The sequence below is a fragment of the Cherax quadricarinatus genome, chromosome 83 (genome assembly GCF_038502225.1).
Source record: "Cherax quadricarinatus isolate ZL_2023a chromosome 83, ASM3850222v1, whole genome shotgun sequence".
Taxonomy (NCBI): Eukaryota; Metazoa; Arthropoda; class Malacostraca; order Decapoda; family Parastacidae; genus Cherax; species Cherax quadricarinatus.
The window spans coordinates 9,696,810-9,720,543 of NC_091374.1; the positions used below are offsets into that span (position 1 = coordinate 9,696,810).

Genomic DNA, 23,734 nt, shown 5'->3' on the forward strand with positions numbered 1-23,734 from the left:
TTATTCCGTGATGGGGGGCAAGGAATGTGGTGCTCAAGCAGCCACGGTCCCCAACCCCACCCTGACTGCTTTGCCTCCTATATGACCCCACCACGCACACTAAACCTGTTCTCCTAGTTGACCACACCCAACACACTATACCTTCCACAACTTAGCTCACAAATTTGTGGATCAAGAGCCAATCATAGAAATCAAGGAACCTCCCTTGAGTTGTAGATTCTCCTCTGTTATTTTCTTTCGGGAGAGAAGGAAAGTGCTGTTGCAAGCCAGTATCAGTGTTATAACAGCTAGTTTTTAAGATTTGTTTCTGTAGAGAGGGAGTTTCGTTGCTTCCATGGAAGGGTGTAATACATGGAGTTCCTTGTCCCACACCAGTTCAGCTACAGCCAGTCAGTATGGGGGAAAGGAGGACAAAGGAGCCAGCCATGCAAAGTGGTGGTGGTTGCGAGGCAACAATGAGGAGGGAGTATTATAATTATTATAATCATGGGGGGCGCTAAACCCGTAGGATTATACAGGGTCTGTGGGGGGGATGGAAGGCATTCAAGCTCAATTCAGGGAACTGGAGCACAGATCCAATTTCCTAGATCAAGAGACCCTCACCAGCATCAAGGAACTCCCTTGAGGGGAATGAGGAAGTCGAGCCTTTGCTGTGGTTGAAACTGAAGTGGAAACTGAAGTGAACCCCACTGGAATTTTAGTCAGTAAATTTTCGTTTAGTTAATTATTTTTGTCATCCCCAGTTCTGTAAGAATTGAACAGATAATTTATAACCATCTCTCTATAGTTACAATATTTCAATCTAAAGGACCTCGTAACAAGAAATGCATCCAATAATATTTACTTCACATATGTTCCATACTTTGCAATTGTGAAGTACATGATTATATTCTCTTGATATATCTTCTTTTCCTTACTCATATTTCCTTCGATTTTATTTTGAAGGATGAAAGTGGAGGTCAAGTAAATAAGTGCTATGCTGCGAGGAGAAAGTTTAACACTAACTGGTAGGTTAAAGTATTAAGTGATTAATAGGTCGTTTTAGTAAGTGATTAATAAGAGGTTGTCTTGCATCCCTCAGCAATAAAGTCGTGGGCTATCGAGAGATGGTTAGTAGGTTTACTTCCCTTGAGTAAGACTGGTTAAGGACCCATCCTACCCCCCTTCCTCAGTATAATAGCTTAACCCTCACAACCACTTAACTCTGTGTAGATTTGGGTGATGTAGTGGTAGAGACTGCGACTTTGGCGGATGCCTCGTGGAGAGTATTTGGTCACCATATTACCCATACCACTTCAACAACTGTTGTCATTACTCCCACCACATCACAAACTGCCTGCACCTCAACATGGGCTGCCATTATCAGCAGCAACACACAGATGAAAAGTAACACACCTTTGTAAGCACAACTGGATGAGTACCTTACCTGTCTGGATCAGTGAAGACAAATTTTCGTAACTTAAGGTCCCTGAGAACAAGTCCTGCGTCGTGGCAGGCGGCAACGGTGGCGGCTACCTTAGTAAAGAGCCTTTGGGCTTCCACCTCCCGCAGCCGCCGCCGCACCCGCACGTAAGAGTGGAGGTCGCCATGATGAGCGGGGAATACCACCCACGCCCTCCGCCTGCACGCTGACACCACCATCTCTAGCGGCGAGCGCACCCCCTCGCACCCACCCATTAGTGCGTGGTGAGCCACTAGGTCGTGCGCTGCTCGACCATCCAGAGTCTGTAAACAAGGAGAGACTTTTTTGAGTTAAAGGACGTGTACCAGTTGGGGTGATACACCAGCTGCTTCTGTCACCCAATATCTGCTACACTCTCCATACACACAGGGCTGGAGACAGACCAGGCTGAGAGGAAAATACTATCATGGATAACGATATAGATTGTGAATAAAGTAAAACCCCAATTATAAGACTGATACGGTGGGAAATGAAGATTAAAGATTGGGGAGTGTAAAAATTAATCTTCTAAAAATCCCTCGTATCACGCACATTTCCCCTTGTATAAACAAACATGCATTCACACTGCGTCCACCCCATATATGAGTGTACAAGTTATACTGTGGGAACAATGGCTAGTTATGCTTACTAGTCTTATACCGTCACACATGACATACACACGAGGTAATAAAAAAATTTCCAGCTTGAGTGGGCAGACTTTAGTAGGGAGATGAGCTTTAAAGCTTTCGTTACAGAAGTAATGAAGTTACCACTACATAGGAATTACCATCTCTCAGGATAGTCTATCTCCCACAAAAATGTAATGTAAGAAGACAGCAATATTAGACGATTTGTAGCTCAGTGGTATCCCATCCTCCTCGGCTCATAGCCGGAGGATTTGGGCTTAAATCCCGAACGACGAAATGAGGGCCATGTCTCCATACACTTGGAGTCTACCTATTGCTCTTGCTTACCTAGCAGTAAATATGTACATGGATGTTAGCAGATTATTGTGGGTAGCATCCTGTGCGAGAGATGAACTAGGATTTGAAACAAGCCAAGGTAGGATAACGGCTCTTGGCCTGTAAAATTCAAAACGTGTTAAAAATACTAAATTAAATACCTAGTGATACGGAATCTATTTCATCATTTCAAAGTTCGTAGATGAACAAGATACCGAGGATGACTGTATGAAAAATTGACAAGTTGCGGATTAGGGCACATGGCAAGAGAATGAAACGTCGCACCAAATCTGTAATGCGCACAAAATCAGCTGAGTATGCAAGACTATTAATCCTGCATATTCACGGGAGAGTGGTAAACCCTTAAGGATACGGCATCTGGAGAAAGGGAGGGTGGGTGTCAATCAGGTTTTGTTTAGAAGTAGAGGGTGGCTCATATTCCTCTGACAGGTAAAGGAATTAATTCCCTTAAAAGAATATTCAAGGCTAGCAAACATAATAATCTATTCCCTTAAAAGAATATTCAAGGCTAGCAAACATAATAATCTATCTCCCATCAGGAATTAAATAATCATTCAAAATGCAATACACCACTTAAGCAAGCCCAATCATTAATTAAGCATGCAATGCCAGTGTGGAATCCTAACTTAGCCAACCACAATGTTCGCCGCCTACCTTGTACCAGAGTCGAGTGGCAAGAGCTACGGGTTATAACTATAGGAACTAAAAAGTGTCGATATTGAAGGAATGCACAAGATGTACGATTGCAACATACGAAATATTTCGATGCACCGTCTGGGTGGACAGAGACTGATGCTACAGGGGCCAAGAGAAGAGAAGAAACGTACTTCAGGGGAAAAACTTCTCCCGGAGCTATTTGAGTATTTTTTCCCCCGCCAACCATTTTAAACTCAGGAGTAATAAATACTAAGCATTGGAACAAGCCCATAAGATAAAAAAAAATGCACATTCCTGTTTCTGTGCGAGGCCGAAACAAAGTGGGAATATTTCGACCTGACACCGAAGGACCTCTTCACTACTGGCAGCATGAGGCCGATATATGCCCGAGGATTGGTGCATAGGATTGGTGAACGTTATTATGAGTTGCGCTAGGTTTCAAGTGATTGGATTGTTGGGATCATGCCTCTTTACCCACATGGTGATAGGCGGGAACAATGAATACCCAAACGCGTATGAATGGCAAATAAAAAAAAAGTTAAGTACGTACTGTGCAGTTTGGTATTTTTTTTTTTTTCAACAAGTCGGCCGTCTCCCACCGAGGCAGGGTGACCCAAAAAAGAAAGAAAATCCCCAAAAAGAAAATACTTTCATCATCATTCAACACTTTCACTACACTCATCCTTTGCGGATGATACTAGGATCTGCATGAGGCTGTCATCTGCTGAGGACGCGGTTAACCTCCAAGAAGATATAAACAAAGTTTTCCAGTGGGCAACGGTAAACAATATGATGTTCAATGAGGACAAATTCCAACTACTCCGTTATGGAAAACTGGAGGAGATAATAACTAGAACAGAGTATACTACTGACTCCGGCCATACAATAGAGCGGAAAAATAATGTAAGGGACCTGGGAGTAGTAATGTCTGAGGATCTCACTTTCAAGGATCACAACAGTGCCACGATCGCACGTGCAAAGAAAATGATAGGATGGATAATGAGAACTTTCAAAACGAGAGATGCCAAGCCCATGATGATCCTTTTCAAATCACTTGTTCTCTCTAGGCTGGAATACTGCTGCACATTAACATCTCCATTCAAAGCAGGTGAAATCGCAGATCTAGAGAGTGTACAGAGATCCTTTACTGCACGTATAAGTTCTGTCAAGCACCTTAACTACTGGGAACGCTTGGAAGCACTTGACTTGTACTCGTTGGAACGCAGGAGGGAGAGATATATCATAATCTACACTTGGAAAATCTTGGAAGGAATGGTCCCAAATCTGCACACAGAAATCACTCCCTACGAAAGTAAAAGACTGGGCAGGCGATGCAAAATGCCGCCAATAAAAAGTAGGGGCGCCACTGGTACACTAAGAGAAAACACCATAAGTGTCCGGGGCCCAAAACTGTTCAACAGCCTCCCAGCAAGCATTAGGGGAATTGCCAATAAACCCCTGGCTGCCTTCAAGAGAGAGCTGGACAGATACCTAAAGTAGTGCCGGATCAGCCGGGCTGTGGCTCGTACGTTGGACTGCGTGCGGCCAGCAGTAACAGCCTAGTTGATCAGGCCCTGATCCATCAGGAGGCCTGGTCATGGACCGGGCCGCGGGGGCGTTGATCCCCGGAATAACCTCCAGGTAACTCACACATTATCACTGCTTTTGCAGAGGTGCTCAGAATACAACAGCTTAGAAGCATATACGTATAAAGATACACAACATATCCCTCCAAACTGCCAATATCCCAAACCCCTCCTTTAAAGTGCAGGCATTGTACTTCCCATTTCCAGGACTGAGTCCGACTATATGAACATAACCGGTTTCCCTGAATCCCTTCACTAAATATTACCCTGCTCACACTCCAACAGATCGTCAGGTCCCAAGTATCATTCGCCTCCATTCCCTCCTATCTAACACGCTCATGCACGCTTGCTGGAAATCCAAGCCCCTAGCCCACAAAACCTCCTTTACCCCCTCTTTCCAACCCTTTCGAGGACGACCCCTACCCCTCCTTCCTTCCCCTATAGATTTGTATGCTTTCCATGTCATTCTACTTTGATCCATTCTCTCTAAATGACCAAACCACCTCAACAACCCCTCTTCTGCCCTCTGACTAATACTTTTATTAACTCCACACCTTCTCCTAATTTCCACACTCCGAATTTTCTGCATAATATTTACACCACACATTGCCCTTAGACAGGACATCACTGCCTCTAACCGTCTCCTCGCTGCTGCATTTACCACCCAAGCTTCACATCCATATAAGTGTGTTGGTACCACTATACTTTCATACATTCCCTTCTTTGCCTCCATAGATAACGTTTTTTGACTCCACATATACCTCAACGCACCACTCACCTTTTTTCCCTCATCAATTCTATGATTAACCTCATCCTTCATAAATCCATCCGCCGACACGTCAACTCCCAAGTATCTGAAAACATTCACTTCTTCCATACTCCTCCCCAATTTGATATCCAATTTTTCTTTATCTAAATCATTTGATACCCTCATCACCTGTTTGGTATGTCTTTAATAATTAATTTCAACTGTTATTAAAAGATTGCTTAACATATTACGAGGTAATAAACCAGTCAATAGGCTATGAACTTTAAAAAAAAAAATCATGGAGCCTAATTTCTTTTTTATTTTGGCCCAGATGCGTACTGGAGTGTGCCACTCGTCCCATATTTACGTTTTAGCCTATGAATGAATATTTTAAGCATTTACTCCGCCAATGTTATAATGACTACATTTAATACCAATCCAAAAGTTTACTATAAAACCCAGTGTTGATCATGTTTACAAACTTCAAAATTAGGCTGTGCAGGTTTGTCATACACTGATTAGGCAGGATAAAAGGCATAGATGAAGACACAGAACGTACACCATGCGTTTAGTGAATGAATGAGGGCTAGGTTAGGATACCAGTCATTTAGTGTACCAATTGTAGAGGACGCTCAATGACCAGCGGCTCTCCCTGCATAAAGGTACATCTCTTGGGGTTTATTCCGTTTTAGGGATTAAATTATTCTTTATGCTGGCACACGTGAAACGCGACCGTAATGATTTTAAAATCGAACAAACTAACGTTATTGGTTTGTCTTATAACCTACCCTAACGGTTGTTACATACAGCATGAATAATTCTTTTCTACAATTTAAATTAGACCTAAATCAAATCTTAGGTCTGTAGGACTCGGTGGGTGGCACTTAACATGGTCCCACAACTCCAGCTCCCTCACCCACACAGCTCCTTTATCAACCTGCTGGCCTTCTTATCGTTATCGCTGTGATGAAGCGTTCGCACTGGCAGGTCAGAGAGGCCTTAGCAACTGTTACTGGTCACACACAGTCCAACATAAGTAAACCAGAGGTCATTGCTGCCGTGGCCATTACTCCACTCGGCCAACGATACTCCCACTTGAAATTTTCTTTAATCAAAATTAGGTACACCCGCAGTGTGCGGCAACCATATTCTATCTAAAAGTTAACTGAAGCCAGATATGTTTCCCTGTCATATCCTATCACGCAGGATAGATTACTGGAAATTTTAAACAGAACGAAGATGATTGGTTACGTGTGTAAGACTGCCATATTGTTGTTGCTTCGCAAAAATGGTCGGCAATATTGAATGAGGAAGTTTTTGACAAGGACCCATGTCACATGATTTCCCCTAACGAATAAACCAGTATCATCCACCAGCCACAATGTTCAGTATTTAAGATTAGTCTACATGTTCTAATTAGATAAAAGCTGAAACATCACTACTCGTGCAGGCATCAAAAAAAGCCTTTAAGCAAATTTACGCACGTAAACTAAATAAAAAAAAGTTGAAGCCACAGCGGCCACTCCGCTTCGGAAATAGAGGGGGGGGGGAATTACAATCATAACTAAGCGCTAAACCCACAAGAGTCGGGGGAGGGGGCAATCAGGTTTGATCCGAAGGGTAGGGAAGGAAGTTAACTACGAGATCTGAACAGTACTTTGAGCTGGGAGATCACTCAGCCTTCTTAGGAATAAAAATTAAAACGAAGTTTCTGTAACAAAAAAAAACATCGTGAACGAAATATATATCACTAATAATTATTATGCCAAGTTAAAATTACTCACCTCAGGGAAGGGTAACTCCAATTCCTTGGATCATGAGCCCTTCGCCATCAAGGCACCCTTCATGTACGCTAATATTAGGAGACAGCGCATATAAAATTTCCTATATTTTAAGTTTTCGTTTCGTGTACTGTAGTATACTCAAGAGAAATGTTATATATTAAATAAAATCTTTTCATACACAGTATACCGTTTCTTGATAGCCATAAAACGAAGTATTATCCCTTTTTATTTTCCTAATCCACTGCCATTTCGTGGCGCAAACTACAACCCAATTTTTCCCAGTCACATCTTTATCTCTAGTCCATGTATGTACTAAGATGTCTTTTGGTTAATAACTGATATTCTTTTTTATTCTGGCACTATAATTAAATGACCAACCTTGAAGTCCAGTATTATATTTAATGTCTTATGCATATAATACTACATTTTTTTTTTCAATATTGGTGTAACACTGATATAATTAAGTATCAAATCAAACCAGCAACTTACTACCCTGTCAAGACATGTCACAATTATAAATAATGTTTACGGGCGAGTCACACAAGTTTTGTCACATTTCAGAAGATATATTAAATAAATCAGCAAGTTATATACATATAGGTGTATACATCTCGTTGTATATGCGGTTTTAAGGTACTGTATTACTTCTTATACATGTTAGCGTACCAGGAAAATGCGGCCCCTCAACAGTTTCCACCTAACAAACTGCTAAAACTTAAGAAAAAAATTTATGTTACCAGTATGAAACTTAGTAGTCCAAAAGCAGGTACATATTCCTACTATAGAGCACTATTCCATTAGATGTTAATCAAATAAATCTTAGAGTAGCTGTGCTGTGAGCAGGCTAAAAAAAAAAAAAAAGAGAGGAGCCACTACCCTCGCACAGGGTCTTCCCTCCTGATCCGATGGGGTCCAGGCAGCTAGGTGCACTTTCCCCAGGTTTATCTACTGTTATCATTATTACCTCAGCTTGTGACGCAACATGACGGTATAAGGAAAGGCACTTGCGATACGCCAGAGTGGATAGGCAGCTCGACGCCATAATGTTGGGGCTTCCAAATAATGTACTGTATGTTCAAATCACATTAGTGGCACTTTCCAATAAACTCACCCTTCTGCGGAAAATCATTAAAATAAAAATGATATCCAGCAACCGACGAGTCTGGTCGAAGTCTTTTACTGTGGACAGCATAGTACTACCTCTTACCTAAACCTGAATCATCACGGCCCCTCATGAGGGATGGAAGTCACTGATGCTGGTGAGGAGGGTCTTGGTCCAAGGAATGGGACTTGTTCTCCCACAGCCTAACTGATTAAGCTAGCAACCAGGAGGCCTGGTCTGAGACCGGGCAACGGGGACGGTAACCTCCAGAAGCAACTGTTGGTAATCTAAGGATCAAGCCTGATTGCCTCCTATTCCCCAGATACTATATATAAACCCTATGGATTTAGTGCTTCCTCTAAATGCAATGTGATAAATCATCACTACTTGCAAATACAATAGATAACATAAGGACTACACGACTGCACAAGTAGGGAAAAATATAACTTTTGTGAATGATACTAAAGAGCCAATTGGAGTAGAATATACTAAGTGGAGCAAGGCTGAACTAATAGGTATACTATTGGACATTTACACTGTACTAACGTCAATAATTTATTTTGTCATTTTAATAAGGAGAATAGTATACACTGGAGTAATTTTAACATTTCCTTAGTTTTCCAGTGGAAATACTCTATTACTGGTGGATTAATATTAAAAAACTCCTCATATGGATCATCAAGTGTAGATTTCAAATATTGCAGATGGTTTTCAGAGACGTTAAAAGTCCGATTTACTAATATTAGTGATGTGGGAAACCTGCTTTTATAGCATATTTTTGTACCAGTTCTTCCTTATTATCATGTTTACTACATCCATTCATATTCGTTAATTATAGTTCTAACTTCTGTTACATGTAACAGATGAATAAATAATAAGTCACTTGGGGAAAATCTACAAATATTTTACATAGTATAAATTTGTAGAATGGTTCCCAGGATACGTAGGTGTTTTAGGCATGTAGAATGCCACATTATAAAGTTTTAACCTAGATGCTAGGGTAACTCAAAAGTCAAACAGTATCTCACTAAATATGGGAGGATTTAATTAAATGATTATAGTAGTGGGAAAAATGAAAGAATTTCGTAAACGTACTTACAACAGGAAAAAAAAAAGCAATACCTCTCGATACAGGGATTAGGGTTTAACAGTGATGATTTGGGGTGACACATGCAGCAGGTTAGTGTGCGTCTCACCTTGACTAGTAGGCTCTGGTGGGTGTGGATATGTGTGGCGTGGCAGGCGGAGTGGTCTACAGGGCGGGTGAGCAAATATTTGCCCCCCACCAGAGTGGGTACGGCGGGGAAGGTGGGCGCTGCCCCAGGAGTTGCCGTGGGCGACAGTGCCCCACCTGTGGTAGTACCCGTCCCGCCCCTCACCACAACTGAGGGTACGGGAGGGCCCACCTCATCTTTTTGAGTAGTGTGGGCAGTGTTAGTTTCTACGGCAGGACAGAGGTCGGGCAACGCCTTATGTCTGGCCAAGAGGGGTGGTAGGCGGGGCCCATGACGTGCATATTCCTGAACTTCATTCATCATCACTGATCACTGTACACTGCACTCAACACTACACTACACTTGTGTTGCACTACAATACCCGACGTAGACGCTGCCGCACCTGTGGAAGAGAAGCACCGGTGTGATAAGTTTTGCACTCACTGCATCTTCACTTCATTCATACCTATAAAATATTACTGCGATACTCAGTGCGATGCAATAATTTTAATTAATAACGGTATTATAATACAAATAAAATTAAAAAGTTTAAAATGTTAATGGTTCCGATAGCCAACGCCCCGGCGACCCGGTTTCAGACCAGACTTCCTAAATTATATTACAAAAAAAAAAAAGGCCGTATAGGTCAGACAGCGCTGCTTCAATATTAAAGGAATAAGAATTATTAAGAAATACACAGGATGTTTAATTTACTGGGATTTGCGCTGTACGATATCTTTTTTTTTTTTTTAGCATAATCACATTTCCTACGTTGTGCTTCCACTTTTTGGGAATGTTGTTACCACCAGCAAAGAATCTTAAAAAATAAAAAGTCCCTGTACGCGACTCAACAATAACTAAAGTAAGTTTATTCAGGTATACACAAATACAGTTACATAGATAGATCATACATAGCAGCATATGTGTAGAGAACCCAGGATAACCCAAAAAAGTCAAGTGACTTATTTCCATTGGGGGTCCTTTTAATACCATACTATACTATAAAGGAAATAATATCTATTATACTAAAAAGGAGATATACTAGGAATAAGGTAAAATGAGTTATTTATATTGACACGTGTGTTAGCTAAAAAAAATAAAAATCATTCTTCTCCCTTTCGAAATGTCGTTACAATCATTAGGCACCTTTTGGCTCTTCTTGAATTGGATTCATGCTATGACTGGCTTTGACATGTGCAGGCAGTCTGTTACATTCCTTTATTGCTGTCCGATAATAGGTGCTTGAAGCCTGGCCACTGACTGTGGGTACTACAAAGTTGTGCTCTCTCCCCCCTAGTACTATGATTGCTTTGGTTCTCAGCCTTGACAAAATTGGCAGCAAGATATTCTGGACACTGAGCAATTTTATAAACATGATTTAACTTCAGTTGTTTTACTGTCTTCAACATTCAGCATATCCAATTGTTGTAATTCATCCTGGCCTACATGCTCTCTTGGACCCAGGTCCAGGATTAATCTTACCATTTTGTTCTGGGTGATTTGCAGTCTATCTTTCAGTTTTTTTTTTTGTCAAGGCAGAGTACCATGAAGAGCAAGCGTAGTCATACGACACTGTACAAGGGCTAACATCGGATCCTGCGAGCCTCAGTACATAGACACTGCTTGCCTGTAGAGGAACTTAGTCTGGCATTCTCTTTCTTTACTACACTGTTCCCTATAGATTCTCCTGACATGCATGGGTCAAATGGGATTCCCAGATATTTTACTGAGGAAACTAAAGTGATGGGTTCCCCATTACACCGGACATTAAAATTATTTACCCTTCTCAGTTCATGTTTCGTGCCAGAGTATGGCTTCCGTTTTCCCGAGGTGTAACGATAGTTTGTTGTCTACTAACCATTTGCTGCAGGATTCCAGTTTCAGTGTTATTACATTAGCTATATCTTGTGGGTCTTTACCTGACACTGCAGCGCTGTATAGCCCTTGTGGCTTAGCGCTTCTTTTTGATTATAATAATAATTTACCTGACACTAACAGAACACTGTCATCCGCATACAGTAGGAGTTTGTACTTGACAGTGATGGGCATGTCGTTAATAATAAGGGACCCAGAATACTACCTTGGGGAACTCCACATACTATCGGCAAGGGTTCTGATTCTGTTTTGTTGATTTTGACAATTTGTTTTCTGTTGCTAAGATAGGACTTATACCAGTCTATGGAACCTATGCCGATAGCTTGAAGTTTCTTACGTAATATGTTGTGGTTGACAGTATCGAAGGCCTTTTGCAAGTCTAAGGTTACCATTCCTATGAGGTTCCCTATCAACATTTCAGTTCTCATGTAATCCACCAGACTAATTAGGGAGGTGTCGGTTGAGAAGATTCCTAAAGCCTGATTGGTAACTATGGAAAATGTTGTTGACATTAAGATACTTAACTACCTGACAGTATACCGCCCTCTCGAGAATTTTGGATATTACACTGAGTATACTAACAGGCCTATACTTCCTGACATCAGACCTATTATTTTTCTTGAAGATGGTTGTAACTCTGGCCTCCTTGAATCCCTCCGGGACGGTATTAGTGGTGATGGACAAATTTATTATGTGAGCAATGGGGATTGTCAGTCCAGAGGAACCATCTTTTAGAAACTTAGACGGGTTGTTATCTGGGCCGGTGCTCTTAGTTGGGTTTAACCTGCTTGTTTCTTTTTGCACGAAGTCATGAGATACCCTTACTAGATGACAACTGTTTGGAGCTACCCCTTTATTGGTATAGTATGTTTTAAACTTACCAGAATCTGTGTTAAAGGTATTTGATGCAGCCGGTAGTTTACTTACTAGTGTTGATTCGACAGTTGTTAGTATGAATTAAAACAATTTGCCACTTTGTTTCGTGGCATACCTCGTTATCGATATTTAGTACTATGTTAGATCTATATACGGGTTTATGGCTCTACCCTAACCTTTTTAGTTGTTGCCAGAGCTTTCTGGGGTTATTCTTATACTCTTCGATTTTTGAGCAATAGTACCTTGCCTTTGTTCCTTTTACAAGCCTCTGCACTCTGTTCCTCACCCTTTGAAATTCATTTAGCGCTGCAATATCCTGTCTGCCTTAAATCTTTTTATAGCAACTGGTCTCTGAATTTCATATTAACTAAAATCTCAGTATTCATTCAGGGTTCGGTTCTCCGTTTAATCCTAACGTCTTTAACTGGTACAATATTATCAAGGATGACTATTTTTTTTTTTTAATTTTCCCCAGGTATCATTTACGGTCCGTGCAACTTGTTATCATTGTCCAGTCATAATTGTGCAGTCTATTTACTAGTGTTTCTTTACTGTAGTTTCTAGCTGACCTCATTTTTATTGTCCTGTGTAGATCTATCCGTTCCCTAGTGATTTTCCTGGTGCAGTAAATGATGAAATGATCACTAAAGCCTGTGGTAATGACGCCTGGCGGATAAGCTCGATTCATGCGGCAGAGGATGGGAGGGGAAGAATACGACCTTTGCCAACATCTTTGCACTCAACCTTGTATACAACCACCGTGAGGTACAAATTTACTTTTTGTGCCATTTATATATTGAATGATAAGAGAACACCCAACATGTACGAATAAGGTCAGGAGTATAGCTAGTTCACAAGAAAGTTTAACAATCCGTCGCTGAGAACACTACCTTTTTTTTTTTGTCGAAGATAGTTTTTCAGAGCTGAAGCCAAATAGCAGATTATTAAAACAAAAAAATTGGTGTTAAGATGATGAGAGTTGCACAAAACAATTGACTCATGAGGAAAATACTAAAGTTATTGAAAAAAGGGTGTAACGGGAAAACATGTTTCTTTAGGTACAAGTACACGCAAGTACAAATATCATACCTTGTAACGTATGTGTAAAATTACCTATTATAGCTCAAAAAAGGTAAAGTGACTTATTTCCATTGAGTTCCTTTTATTATTTCCAATACACTTATTGTGACTTACAATATCGAAAGTAATTAATTAAAAACCATCCTTTTTAATACAAAGAATTATTTTTAAACACGAAACATCATGCATCTTCACACAAAATGTGCTCATTCATTAGGCAACACGAACCCAGTTGCCATCTACTGCTTTTAAAACATTCTCTGAACAAAATGAAGCGCATGAATTTAAACTTCATATAAAACATGGAAAATATGGACTTCTTCACATTAGGCACCAATCTCATGAAGATAAAAAAAAAATGTTTCGTAAATGCCTACATGCCAACACGCACTGACTCAAACATTATTTACGACATTGCACCAAGATGCAAGTTTCATTCTTCAATGAATAACAATACACACTTCATAATTTACCGTACGTGGCAGGAGTAAACCACTGAGAAACTTGAAATGAGCTGTGATATCTAGATTATCATAAGAATAATGCAGTGGCGTTTCCATATGGTGCTCAGAACTTCTTCCGACCAGTTTGCGACATTAAGGACACAGCTTGTGAAACACCACCAGTACAACGCCACTAGTAATATGACCACCATAACGTACCAATACAACGCCATTTCTGTAAAGCCAGAAATACAAATTCATCTAAACAACGCCAATAGCCACTGAAATATCGCCACTAATAGTCACCGCAACGCCACTATTGCAACGCCATTAAGTCACCATCATAACACTACCTCTACAACGCAATTAATACAAAGTCACTGCCACAATGCTTCACTACAATGTCTCCATTATAATGCCACTTTTACAATGCCAGTACGTCAAAACACGAACACCATAACATCACACTAAGTGTTTTTTCTAAACCTCCATTATTAATAACGTAGCATCTAGAACAAGACGTAGTGGTCCACCAGGAAATTTGGTTCATGAAGGGAGGTGGTCCATCACAGCCCACCAGGGAGTGTGGTCCATCACAGCCCACCAGGGAGTGTGGTCCATCACAGCCCACCAGGGAGTGTGGTCCATCACAGCCCACCAGGGAGTGTGGTCCATCACAGCCCACCAGGGAGTGTGGTCCATCACAGCCCACCAGGGAGTGTGGTCCATCACAGCCCACCAGGGAGTGTGGTCCATCACAGCCCACCAGGGAGTGTGGTCCATCACAGCCCACCAGGGAGTGTGGTCCATCACAGCCCACCAGGGAGTGTGGTCCATCACAGCCCACCAGGGAGTGTGGTCCATCACAGCCCACCAGGGAGTGTGGTCCATCACAGCCCACCAGGGAGTGTGGTCCATCACAGCCCACCAGGGAGTGTGGTCCATCACAGCCCACCAGGGAGTGTGGTCCATCACAGCCCACCAGGGAGTGTGGTCCATCACAGCCCACCAGGAAAGGTGGTCCATCACAGCCCACCAGGAAAGGTGGTCCATCACAGCCCACCAGGAAAGGTGGTCCATCACAGCCCACCAGGAAAGGTGGTCCATCACAGCCCACCAGGAAAGGTGGTCCATCACAGCCCACCAGGAAAGGTGGTCCATCACAGCCCACCAGGAAAGGTGGTCCATCACAGCCCACCAGGAAAGGTGGTCCATCACAGCCCACCAGGAAAGGTGGTCCATCACAGCCCACCAGGAAAGGTGGTCCATCACAGCCCACCAGGAAAGGTGGTCCATCACAGCCCACCAGGAAAGGTGGTCCATCACAGCCCACCAGGAAAGGTGGTCCATCACAGCCCACCAGGAAAGGTGGTCCATCACAGCCCACCAGGAAAGGTGGTCCATCACAGCCCACCAGGAAAGGTGGTCCATCACAGCCCACCAGGAAAGGTGGTCCATCACAGCCCACCAGGAAAGGTGGTCCATCACAGCCCACCAGGAAAGGTGGTCCATCACAGCCCACCAGGAAAGGTGGTCCATCACAGCCCACCAGGGAAGGTGGTTCATGAAGGGAGGCGATTCACCACAGCCCACCAGGGAAGATGGTCCACCACAGCCCACTAGGGAATCTGGTTCATGAAGGGAGGTGATTCACCACAGCCCACAAGGGAAGGGGGTCCATCACAGCCCATTACGGCACTAGGGAAGGTGGTCCATCACAGCCCACTAGGGAAGGCGGTCCACCACAGCGCACCACGGAAGGTGGTTCATGAAGACAGGTGGTCCATCACAGGCCACATGACCTTGTCAAGTATGTCAGGAACAATCGCCTTGAACAAGCCGAGCTCACCAAATAGTGGGCCAAGAGCGCGAGGATGAACTCTATAGAGCCACAAGGTAATGATATATTATATATAACATATATATATATATATATTAGTAATATATATAGTATCTTGACACCACATGGCACCCGACCCGTGTCTGGCACTCTGACGCTGCTCACATCACGTAAAATACGCTTTGTCAATAAGTTATAGAACAATGTAAGCCTCACTGGGTGTAAAACAGAATAACTACAGCACTATAAATAGATAAACTTATGTTCCTCACACTTAATAAATTGCGTTAATATTTTCTAGCACTTGGCGAATAGTAAACACTCGTGTTAAAACTTATTACCTTCAGCACTTCATATATTCAAGAATAATCCGTCACAGAAAATATCTTGATAATCATGAATTGTAAAGCCTCAATAAAATTTTTCTTACGGCGATGACACTTTTAGTATATGTGAACTGTTATATCTTGTAATATGGAGTTGCATATAACACGTGTTAATTAATGTTCTTTGAAGAATGATTAATAAAGGAGCCACAGAGATCTATCGCTCTCTCGAGACGACTGAGTAAGTCCTCACTGCCATCGCTCACGGGAGACTGAAGCAGCTACCACCACCAGCCGCCATTATAAGTCTAGTGGTGTCAGGGATGACGCCTGCGTCGCTTTTCTCACCACCATTAACTACAATACTTCCATTTTTTATACGTTCATTATTCGGTAGTCAATATATACTCTAATTTATATTGCGTAGACTATGTATCGTGCTCACTAAACAAACTGAAATAAAATGCGGACTAGTTTCTTACGCGCAGTGCCAGTAATGACAGTGATCATACGCTGACATTAAGTATTGTTGTACTTTGATGTTGTCGTACTCAGGGCTCAACGTTGGAACTTTAATATATAACTGAAAGGACAAGGAACAATTTGCTCTTAATTTCTTATCACTAAAAATGGTATTCATCATCTATATTTTACTTAAAATTGTATTTATATTCATTTAAACACCACAAGCTGTTTGACCAACTACGTGTGCGAGTTGCGCCCGTCTGTTTCTTTTTGAACAAAGCATCTGAATCATATGCATGTATTTACGTTTCTTATTCATACTCTTAATGCATGAAATAATGTTTACCTTAACTGCTGTGGCGCTGTTGATGACGAGTGCTACTATAATAAGTCAGTAGCCGGACGAGTGACCGCGTGCGTACTTGACCTCGCCCTTGGGCTGAAGAAGACTATTCAAAATAACCCCTGAGAGTTAATGTTCGATGGCCCCAAGAATGCACAGATGTGTAGTTTATTTTACGTTGGAGTCCTTCAAGTCCTCTTCCCTAGGATGAGATCGACAACAGCTGACTTGCTCCTATATATCTATTGGCTTTGTAAACATGGACGTCTCATCCAGGAAATGAGACAATGTCCTTTCTGTTGTGAGGAGAACCCTCGTGACTGAAGGCCTATAGGTTGCTGAGCCATTAAAACTGCATTTTATCTGTACATAAAATATTTCACAGATACAAGCGGAATATGAACTAACCTTGTAGGTTAAACATACAAACAAAATCTTAGTTTAACTAATCTAACATTATCTTAGCCACTACTTATGCCCAACCAGGATTAAGCATCACTAATATGGTGCCTCAGACTGCTTGGCCTGGATAAGTCTTATGGCGCCAGTCAGTGAACAGACAAATTCCGTTATTTGTTGTGACCCTTACCTCACTAACTGATACGGGTGTGCCCTGGCAGTAAATTTGTATATTTGTTTTTGAGAGATAAACCTCACGATAATGTCAAATACTTGACAATAGATGCAGGATCCATATATTGCTTTAAGAGGTGCGAGAAAGCTCTCGAAGTCAGGTGAGAGTGAACTCGCTAACATCCGGAGAAGTAGGGCCAGAAACTGAGACTCGGCCCTTACAACACGACATAAAGGTGAGTATATGTGTGTACATTAAGACACTTCCCCTATGGGGTGCCACTGCTGGGTCACCGCATGGAGAAGACTCGGACCAGGATAAGAACATAAGAACATAAGAACGAAGGAACACTGCAGAAGGCCTACTGGCCCATGCGAGGCAGGTCCAAGTCGCTACCGGCTTAAGCCAATGCACCCAACCTAGTCAGGTCAGGTCACATTGCCTTAAGGGAGGAACACGGCAACCGACCTGTTAGCACAAGCTATCAGGTCCAACTCACACCCACCCACATCTACTCATGTATTTATCCAACCTATTTTTAAAGCTACACAACGTTCTGGCCTCTATAACGGTACTTGGGAGTTTGTTCCACTCATCCACAACTCTATTACCAAACCAGTACTTTCCTATATCCCTCCTGAATCTGAATTTTTCCAACTTAAAACCATTGCTGCGAGTCCTGTCTAGGCTAGATATTTTCAGCACACTATTTACATCCCCTTTATTTATTCCTGTCTTCCACTTATAAACCTCAATCATATCCCCCCTAATTCTACGTCTTTCTAGAGAGTGCAGTTTCAGGGCCCTTAGTCTATCCTCATAGGGAAGGTTTCTGATACATGGGATCATCTTTGTCATCCTCCTTTGTACATTTTCCAGAGAATTTATATCCATTCTGTAATACGGTGACCAAAACTGTGCAGCATAATCTAAATGAGGCCTAACCAAGGATGTATAGAGTTGAAGAACAACCTGAGGACTCCTATTATTTATGCTTCTTGATATGAAGCCAAGGATTCTATTAGCTTTATTGCGAACACTTATGCACTGTTGTCTTGGTTTCAGATTACTGCTAACCAGAACTCCTAAATCTTTTTCGCAATCCGTAATATTAAGATCTACATTATTTAGTTTATATGTGGCATGGTTATTGTCCTGTCCAACATTTAGAACTTTGCATTTGTCTATATTAAACTGCATCTGCCACTTCTCCGACCACTGCATCAGTCTATTCAAATCCTCCTGGAGTGCTCGAATGTCCTCGTCAGAATGAATTCGACGGCCTATTTTGGTGTCATCGGCAAACTTGCCGATGTCGCTCTTTATGCCCTCATCTATGTCGTTTATGTAGATTGTGAACAGCAGGGGGCCCAACACTGACCCCTGTGGAACACCGCTCGTGACGCTTCCCCACTCTGATTTCTCCCCATTTATGCAAACTCTCTGCTGCCTATTTGTCAACCATGCCTCTATCCAGGAAAAAATTTCTCCTCCTATTCCATGTGCTTTAATTTTCCTCAATAGTCTCTGATGTGGGACCCTGTCAAAAGCCTTACTGAAGTCCATATACACAATATCATATTCATTACCATGATCTACCTCCTCAAATACCTTAGTGAAAAAAGTTAATAAATTCGTAAGGCAGGAACGCCCCTTTGTAAAACCATGCTGAGATTCGTTGATTAATTTATGCTTTTCAAGGTGGCTACGAACTGCCTCGGCAATTATTGATTCCATAAATTTTCCCACTATGGAGGTTAGGCTTATTGGTCTATAGTTCGAAGCTAAGGACATGTCACCTGTTTTGAAAATAGGTATCACATTTGCCATTTTCCACTTATCTGGCACCATGCCAGTTTGTAGTGATATGTTGAAAAGATTAGCCAAAGGTGTGCTAAGCTCCTCTTTACATTCCTTTAGAACCCTTGCATACAGTTCATCAGGGCCTGGGGATTTGTTAGGTTTTAATTTATCTATTTGCCTAAGGACCATGTCACTTGTGACCCTAATAGTGCACAGTTTATTATCGTCCTGTTCTACATAATTTATCATTACTGGAATATCGCTGGTATCCTCCTGTGTAAAAACTGAGAGGAAGTATGTGTTAAAAATTCTACACATTTCCCGAGGAACTTTTGAGTGGGCCTATCTTGTCCCTGATCTTACTTCTGTATACCTGAAAGAATCCTTTTGGGTTAGTCTTCGATTCTCTTGCAACTTTAACCTCATAATCTCTATTTGCTTTTCTAATTCCCTGGCAAACCTACCTGTACCTGTGTGTAAATGTAAGTGCTGAGTCAAATGGCATAAATTCTAGTGATTGTTTTACGACAGTGGTGGGCTCATGTGTCCTGGAGTGAGGATTTACTATCAGCCCGTCTCGAGAGATAAAAGGGTAAATCTTTGAAGCGAGAGGGTCATACTGAAAGTAAAGAATGAGAGGTTATTATCACCCTCAAGATAAATTAGAATATTCACCTTTATTGTATCCTCACATCAGTTTATAGCGCCCAATAATAATAATGTTTCCACTGTCCTACCTACACGTTAAAATTCTTACTACAAGTTTGGTGTGATGCATTATTTCGGCTCTACCCTTGTCAGCATTGGACATTATTATTTTATCCGTTGAGAATGGTAAATTCGTAGGGGTCATACAGTGCCTGGGGGAATCAGACTCAATCTGGGGAGGATAGTTCCAGGTCCATCAATCAAGAGTCCTTCACTGCCATGAAGGCACCTCTCTTGAGGATATGATAATAATAATAATAATAATAATAATAATAATTCGATCTTCCTCCACAACATGTAGGGCGTAACTAATAAATTATATAATTTAATGAGTTAAAATCAGCAGAGATTAATAAGCAGCTAAGATGTACAACGAAGAGAATTTATATCAAATTAGTATCAGGTCATATGACTACCTACTTGTTGCGTCAGTCCTGAGAACTGTATCCACCACCACTACCCTCGTGATGGCGTCACATCTCCACTGTCCTTCCCACATGTTAAAATTCGGGATGGTTCCTCTCAAAGCTGATTACGCTATATTTATTTTCTTGCTGCAAGTTTAGTGTGATGCATTATTTCGGTTCTGACCTGTCAATATTGAGTCATGCACTGAACATACTGAAAGATGGCAAAGATTTCAGGATGGGCCGCTTGAACACAACGAATCGTTCAAGGTACACTTCTGGACGGCTTGCAGGATGAATTTCTCGAATTGGTGACTCTTCAAATGAGAGTGCCCAATGCCGGTGTATACAAATGCATAAGTTTACTTTAATTCCTATTTTAGGGATTAAACTGTTCTTTACTGTGCAGGTAAAAATGGGCGCAGTCGACAGATCTTAAATCGGTAGCGTTTAACTGACAACTTAGAGGACCGGTTGAACAGGACGATTGTTTTAGAAAAACACACCAGCAAACACTAGGACATAATTTACTAGAAAATGTTTCGGTCCTGGGAATTTGATCAAGGTATCAGGACCGAAACGTCGGTATCTGTTACTAAGGCAGAATGATACCTAGCTGAAGTTTAGCAGTATTCAGATTTCAAAGCAAAGCTTAATGTAAACATATATTTTCGATATTGGAACCATAACAAATTGTTTTAAAAAATATGCTTTATGGACTCAAACTTTCATCTGAAGAGTGGCAGGCAAGCACTTTATTCCGACACCAATGAGCGTTTGAAAAATGTGACAAGACGTTGTACTAGGCCTTCAATAATGACCGGCTTCTTCTACCTACCTACCTACCTGGAGGGTATTCCGGGGATCAACGCCCCCGCGGCCCGGTCCACGACCAGGTCTCCTGGTAGATCAGGGCCTGATCAACCAGGCTGTTACTGCTAGCCGCACGTAGTCCAACACAATTCCTGAGCCCACTGAGTATATAAAATATAATTTTTATTTACCACGGTTGATGAAATTATTCTGGATATGTTACATGGAAAAAAATAAAACGATTACTTTATACTTCGGTCTCAAAGTGAGAAAAGGACTTCAGCAGACTAATAAGCTACATACGAATCCGTATTTATCCATATTTATGAGATCAAGTCACGTCACTTTAATGTGGTAGGAAAGGGACCTCGGATCAGTAAATACATATACTCTCTAAAACTTAGTGAAATTTCAAAGTTATGATGTAATGAAATCTAGCTATATCCAGGATTTTGCACTCTTATAAATAATTTTTCTGTGTGCAGTTAAGGAATTTCCCAAATAAGGGTAGGGGTAAGAGTAGAATTTATAGAGCACTAGGGCCGAAAGGACAGAATAGTTATAGACGGTTTTGTCATTTAGAACTAATGTTGGAGAAGAGGCTGATAATGGTTACAAATCCGGGGTGGATTATTACTACTTTTACATACACGAGGGAGCCCAAAATCCGTAAGGGCCATTCAACGCCTGGGGAAATGAGAGACAATCAGGTTTAAACCAAAGAAGGGAAAGTCAGGTCCAATTTCTTGGATCATGAGCCGCCTCACCGGGGTTTGGAGGTGAAAGAAGTGTTGTGTGCCACAGCCGGTTACTAACAATATTGAATGTACAAGGTCTTAATCAAACTGAATGTAAAAAAGATGTAGTTCTGGCTAGCAGAAATATGGCTCAAAGAAAATAGTGCTGAAATGTTCACAATAAAGCTAATATAATTCTTTGTTTCATATGAAGTGACCTAAATAACAAAAGTCCTAAGGTTAAGCTTCAACTTTATTATCTTTGTCAAGGCCGCGTTTAGATTACGGTGCTTAATTCTTGTCTCCATTTTACAGAATAGACATAAACGAGCTGGAAAATTTACCGATAAGGATGACGAAGTTGATCTCATGTATGAAAACCTTTCTTAAGAATAAGATTAATAGGCTGATGATATGGAATTTGCACTTTCAGTGGGGGACATGAATGAAGTGTACAAATAAAAAAAAAAGGAAAAAAATAAAAGGCTATAAATAACGTACTGAAAGTATCTAACCAGAACAGAACTCACAGCAGTAAATTCAGGTTGGACAAATTTACATTTAGATAAGATATAGGAAAGTACTAGGTTGGTAAAACAGATGTAGATGAATGGAGCAAAATCCCAGATAGCGTCACTGAAGTAAGAACTTTGGGTAACTTATAGGTTAGACGGATTTATGGGTGGGGGTGACTGGACCTGCCTAGCAAGGGCCAATAGGCCTACTACAGTGTTCCTTCATTTTTATTTTCTTACCCTTGTTGGGATTGTTACGTCTTTTTTTAGCCTTACTTTCCGATAGTGCGGGAAAAATGTGTTGTCCAAATCTAGGCGGGAAATATAAAGGAAAGAAAGTCTTCCTTTGTAAAGAGAAGCGGGAACAATAAGTTTACCCTTGTCTAAACCCCAGCAAAGCCAGACACTCGCAATCCTCACCCGAGTCAACATCCCTGTGCCTAGGACTGCCCAGCAGCGGGCAGTCTATGATGAGCACAAACGTCCCAGGGGCAGAAAACCGGGAAAATTCGACACTGATGATCAAAGCTGGGACAAGGCGTCCCCACACATTACCAACCCCGACGCAGTCGTCTCTAGCACTGCTTTCCCCGTCAACGTCCCACACACTACCGAGTGCAACAATAACAAAAAATTAGAATCGTCGAACATTTATGTTCCCAAATTGTTGTACCTGTACTGCATATTCAAGGAATGCCTAAATTCCACCAACCATCTGTCACTCCCTTTGCACTATTTATAAATATGTTCATGCATGATTTTCAACAAACTGTGATAGCAAGTTTTTCTCTCCAAATATTTTTATCCACTTGTCTTTAATGACTTCATTTTTCAAATTTTGCCATTAAGATAACAAAGACCATTGAAGGGGTCATCATATGGTATTAAATGGTGAAAGGCGACAAATGATAAATCTATGTACACTGTACATGTATTTTACAAATCCCCACAGCGAACAAAATGTCATTTAGTTTCATTTACTTTCTTTTACTAAAATTCCCTCCCCACCTCAAATTCAGTGCAAATAATGTTCTTTGGGTGATATCTCATTTTATCCAGTTGCTTTCAGTATCGAATAATTCCGTCTTTAATTCTCTGGGGTTAAAATTCTCTTCATCTAATGTGCCTTTTTCTGTATATTACTCAAAAATATTTACCTATTTGTACTCGTGGTTGGAAAGGTTGAGTCTCAGCTTATGGCCCATTTCTTAACTGACTATTGTCTCATCCATTTCTAACAATGTGGGCCCTATCATACCTATTCTTCAAGCTGTGTATGTAAAAAAATCCATACCACGGGTGGGGAATAGAACCCGCGATCGGAGTCATAAAACTCAAGACCGACCGACCACTGCCTTTATTTGTGAGTGCTTGTGAGTGTCTGTTGAGATTATACTCCAGCTCAAGCTTCTGG

At 41.4% G+C, this 23,734-nt stretch overlaps 1 protein-coding gene across 2 annotated transcripts in view; it reads right to left on the reverse strand.

Moving 5' to 3' along the window:
* The window catches only part of trbl (tribbles pseudokinase 2), a 214,118-nt gene extending 191,249 nt beyond the window's left edge, over window positions 1-22,869 (reverse strand). Inside the window, exons 1-3 of one of the 2 annotated variants that reach the window (XM_053796114.2) lie at window positions 22,741-22,869; window positions 9,498-9,918; window positions 1,427-1,725 (exon numbers count right to left, since the gene is read on the reverse strand). In XM_053796114.2, coding sequence (XP_053652089.1) covers window positions 1,427-1,725; window positions 9,498-9,839 — 641 coding nt within the window. In that variant the 5' untranslated portion in view covers window positions 9,840-9,918; window positions 22,741-22,869. Of the gene's footprint in view, window positions 1-1,426; window positions 1,726-9,497; window positions 9,919-15,970; window positions 16,249-22,740 lie in introns of those variants that run through there. The other variant, XM_053796113.2, reaches the window with a different exon arrangement.
* Window positions 22,870-23,734: the final 865 nt, after the last annotated feature.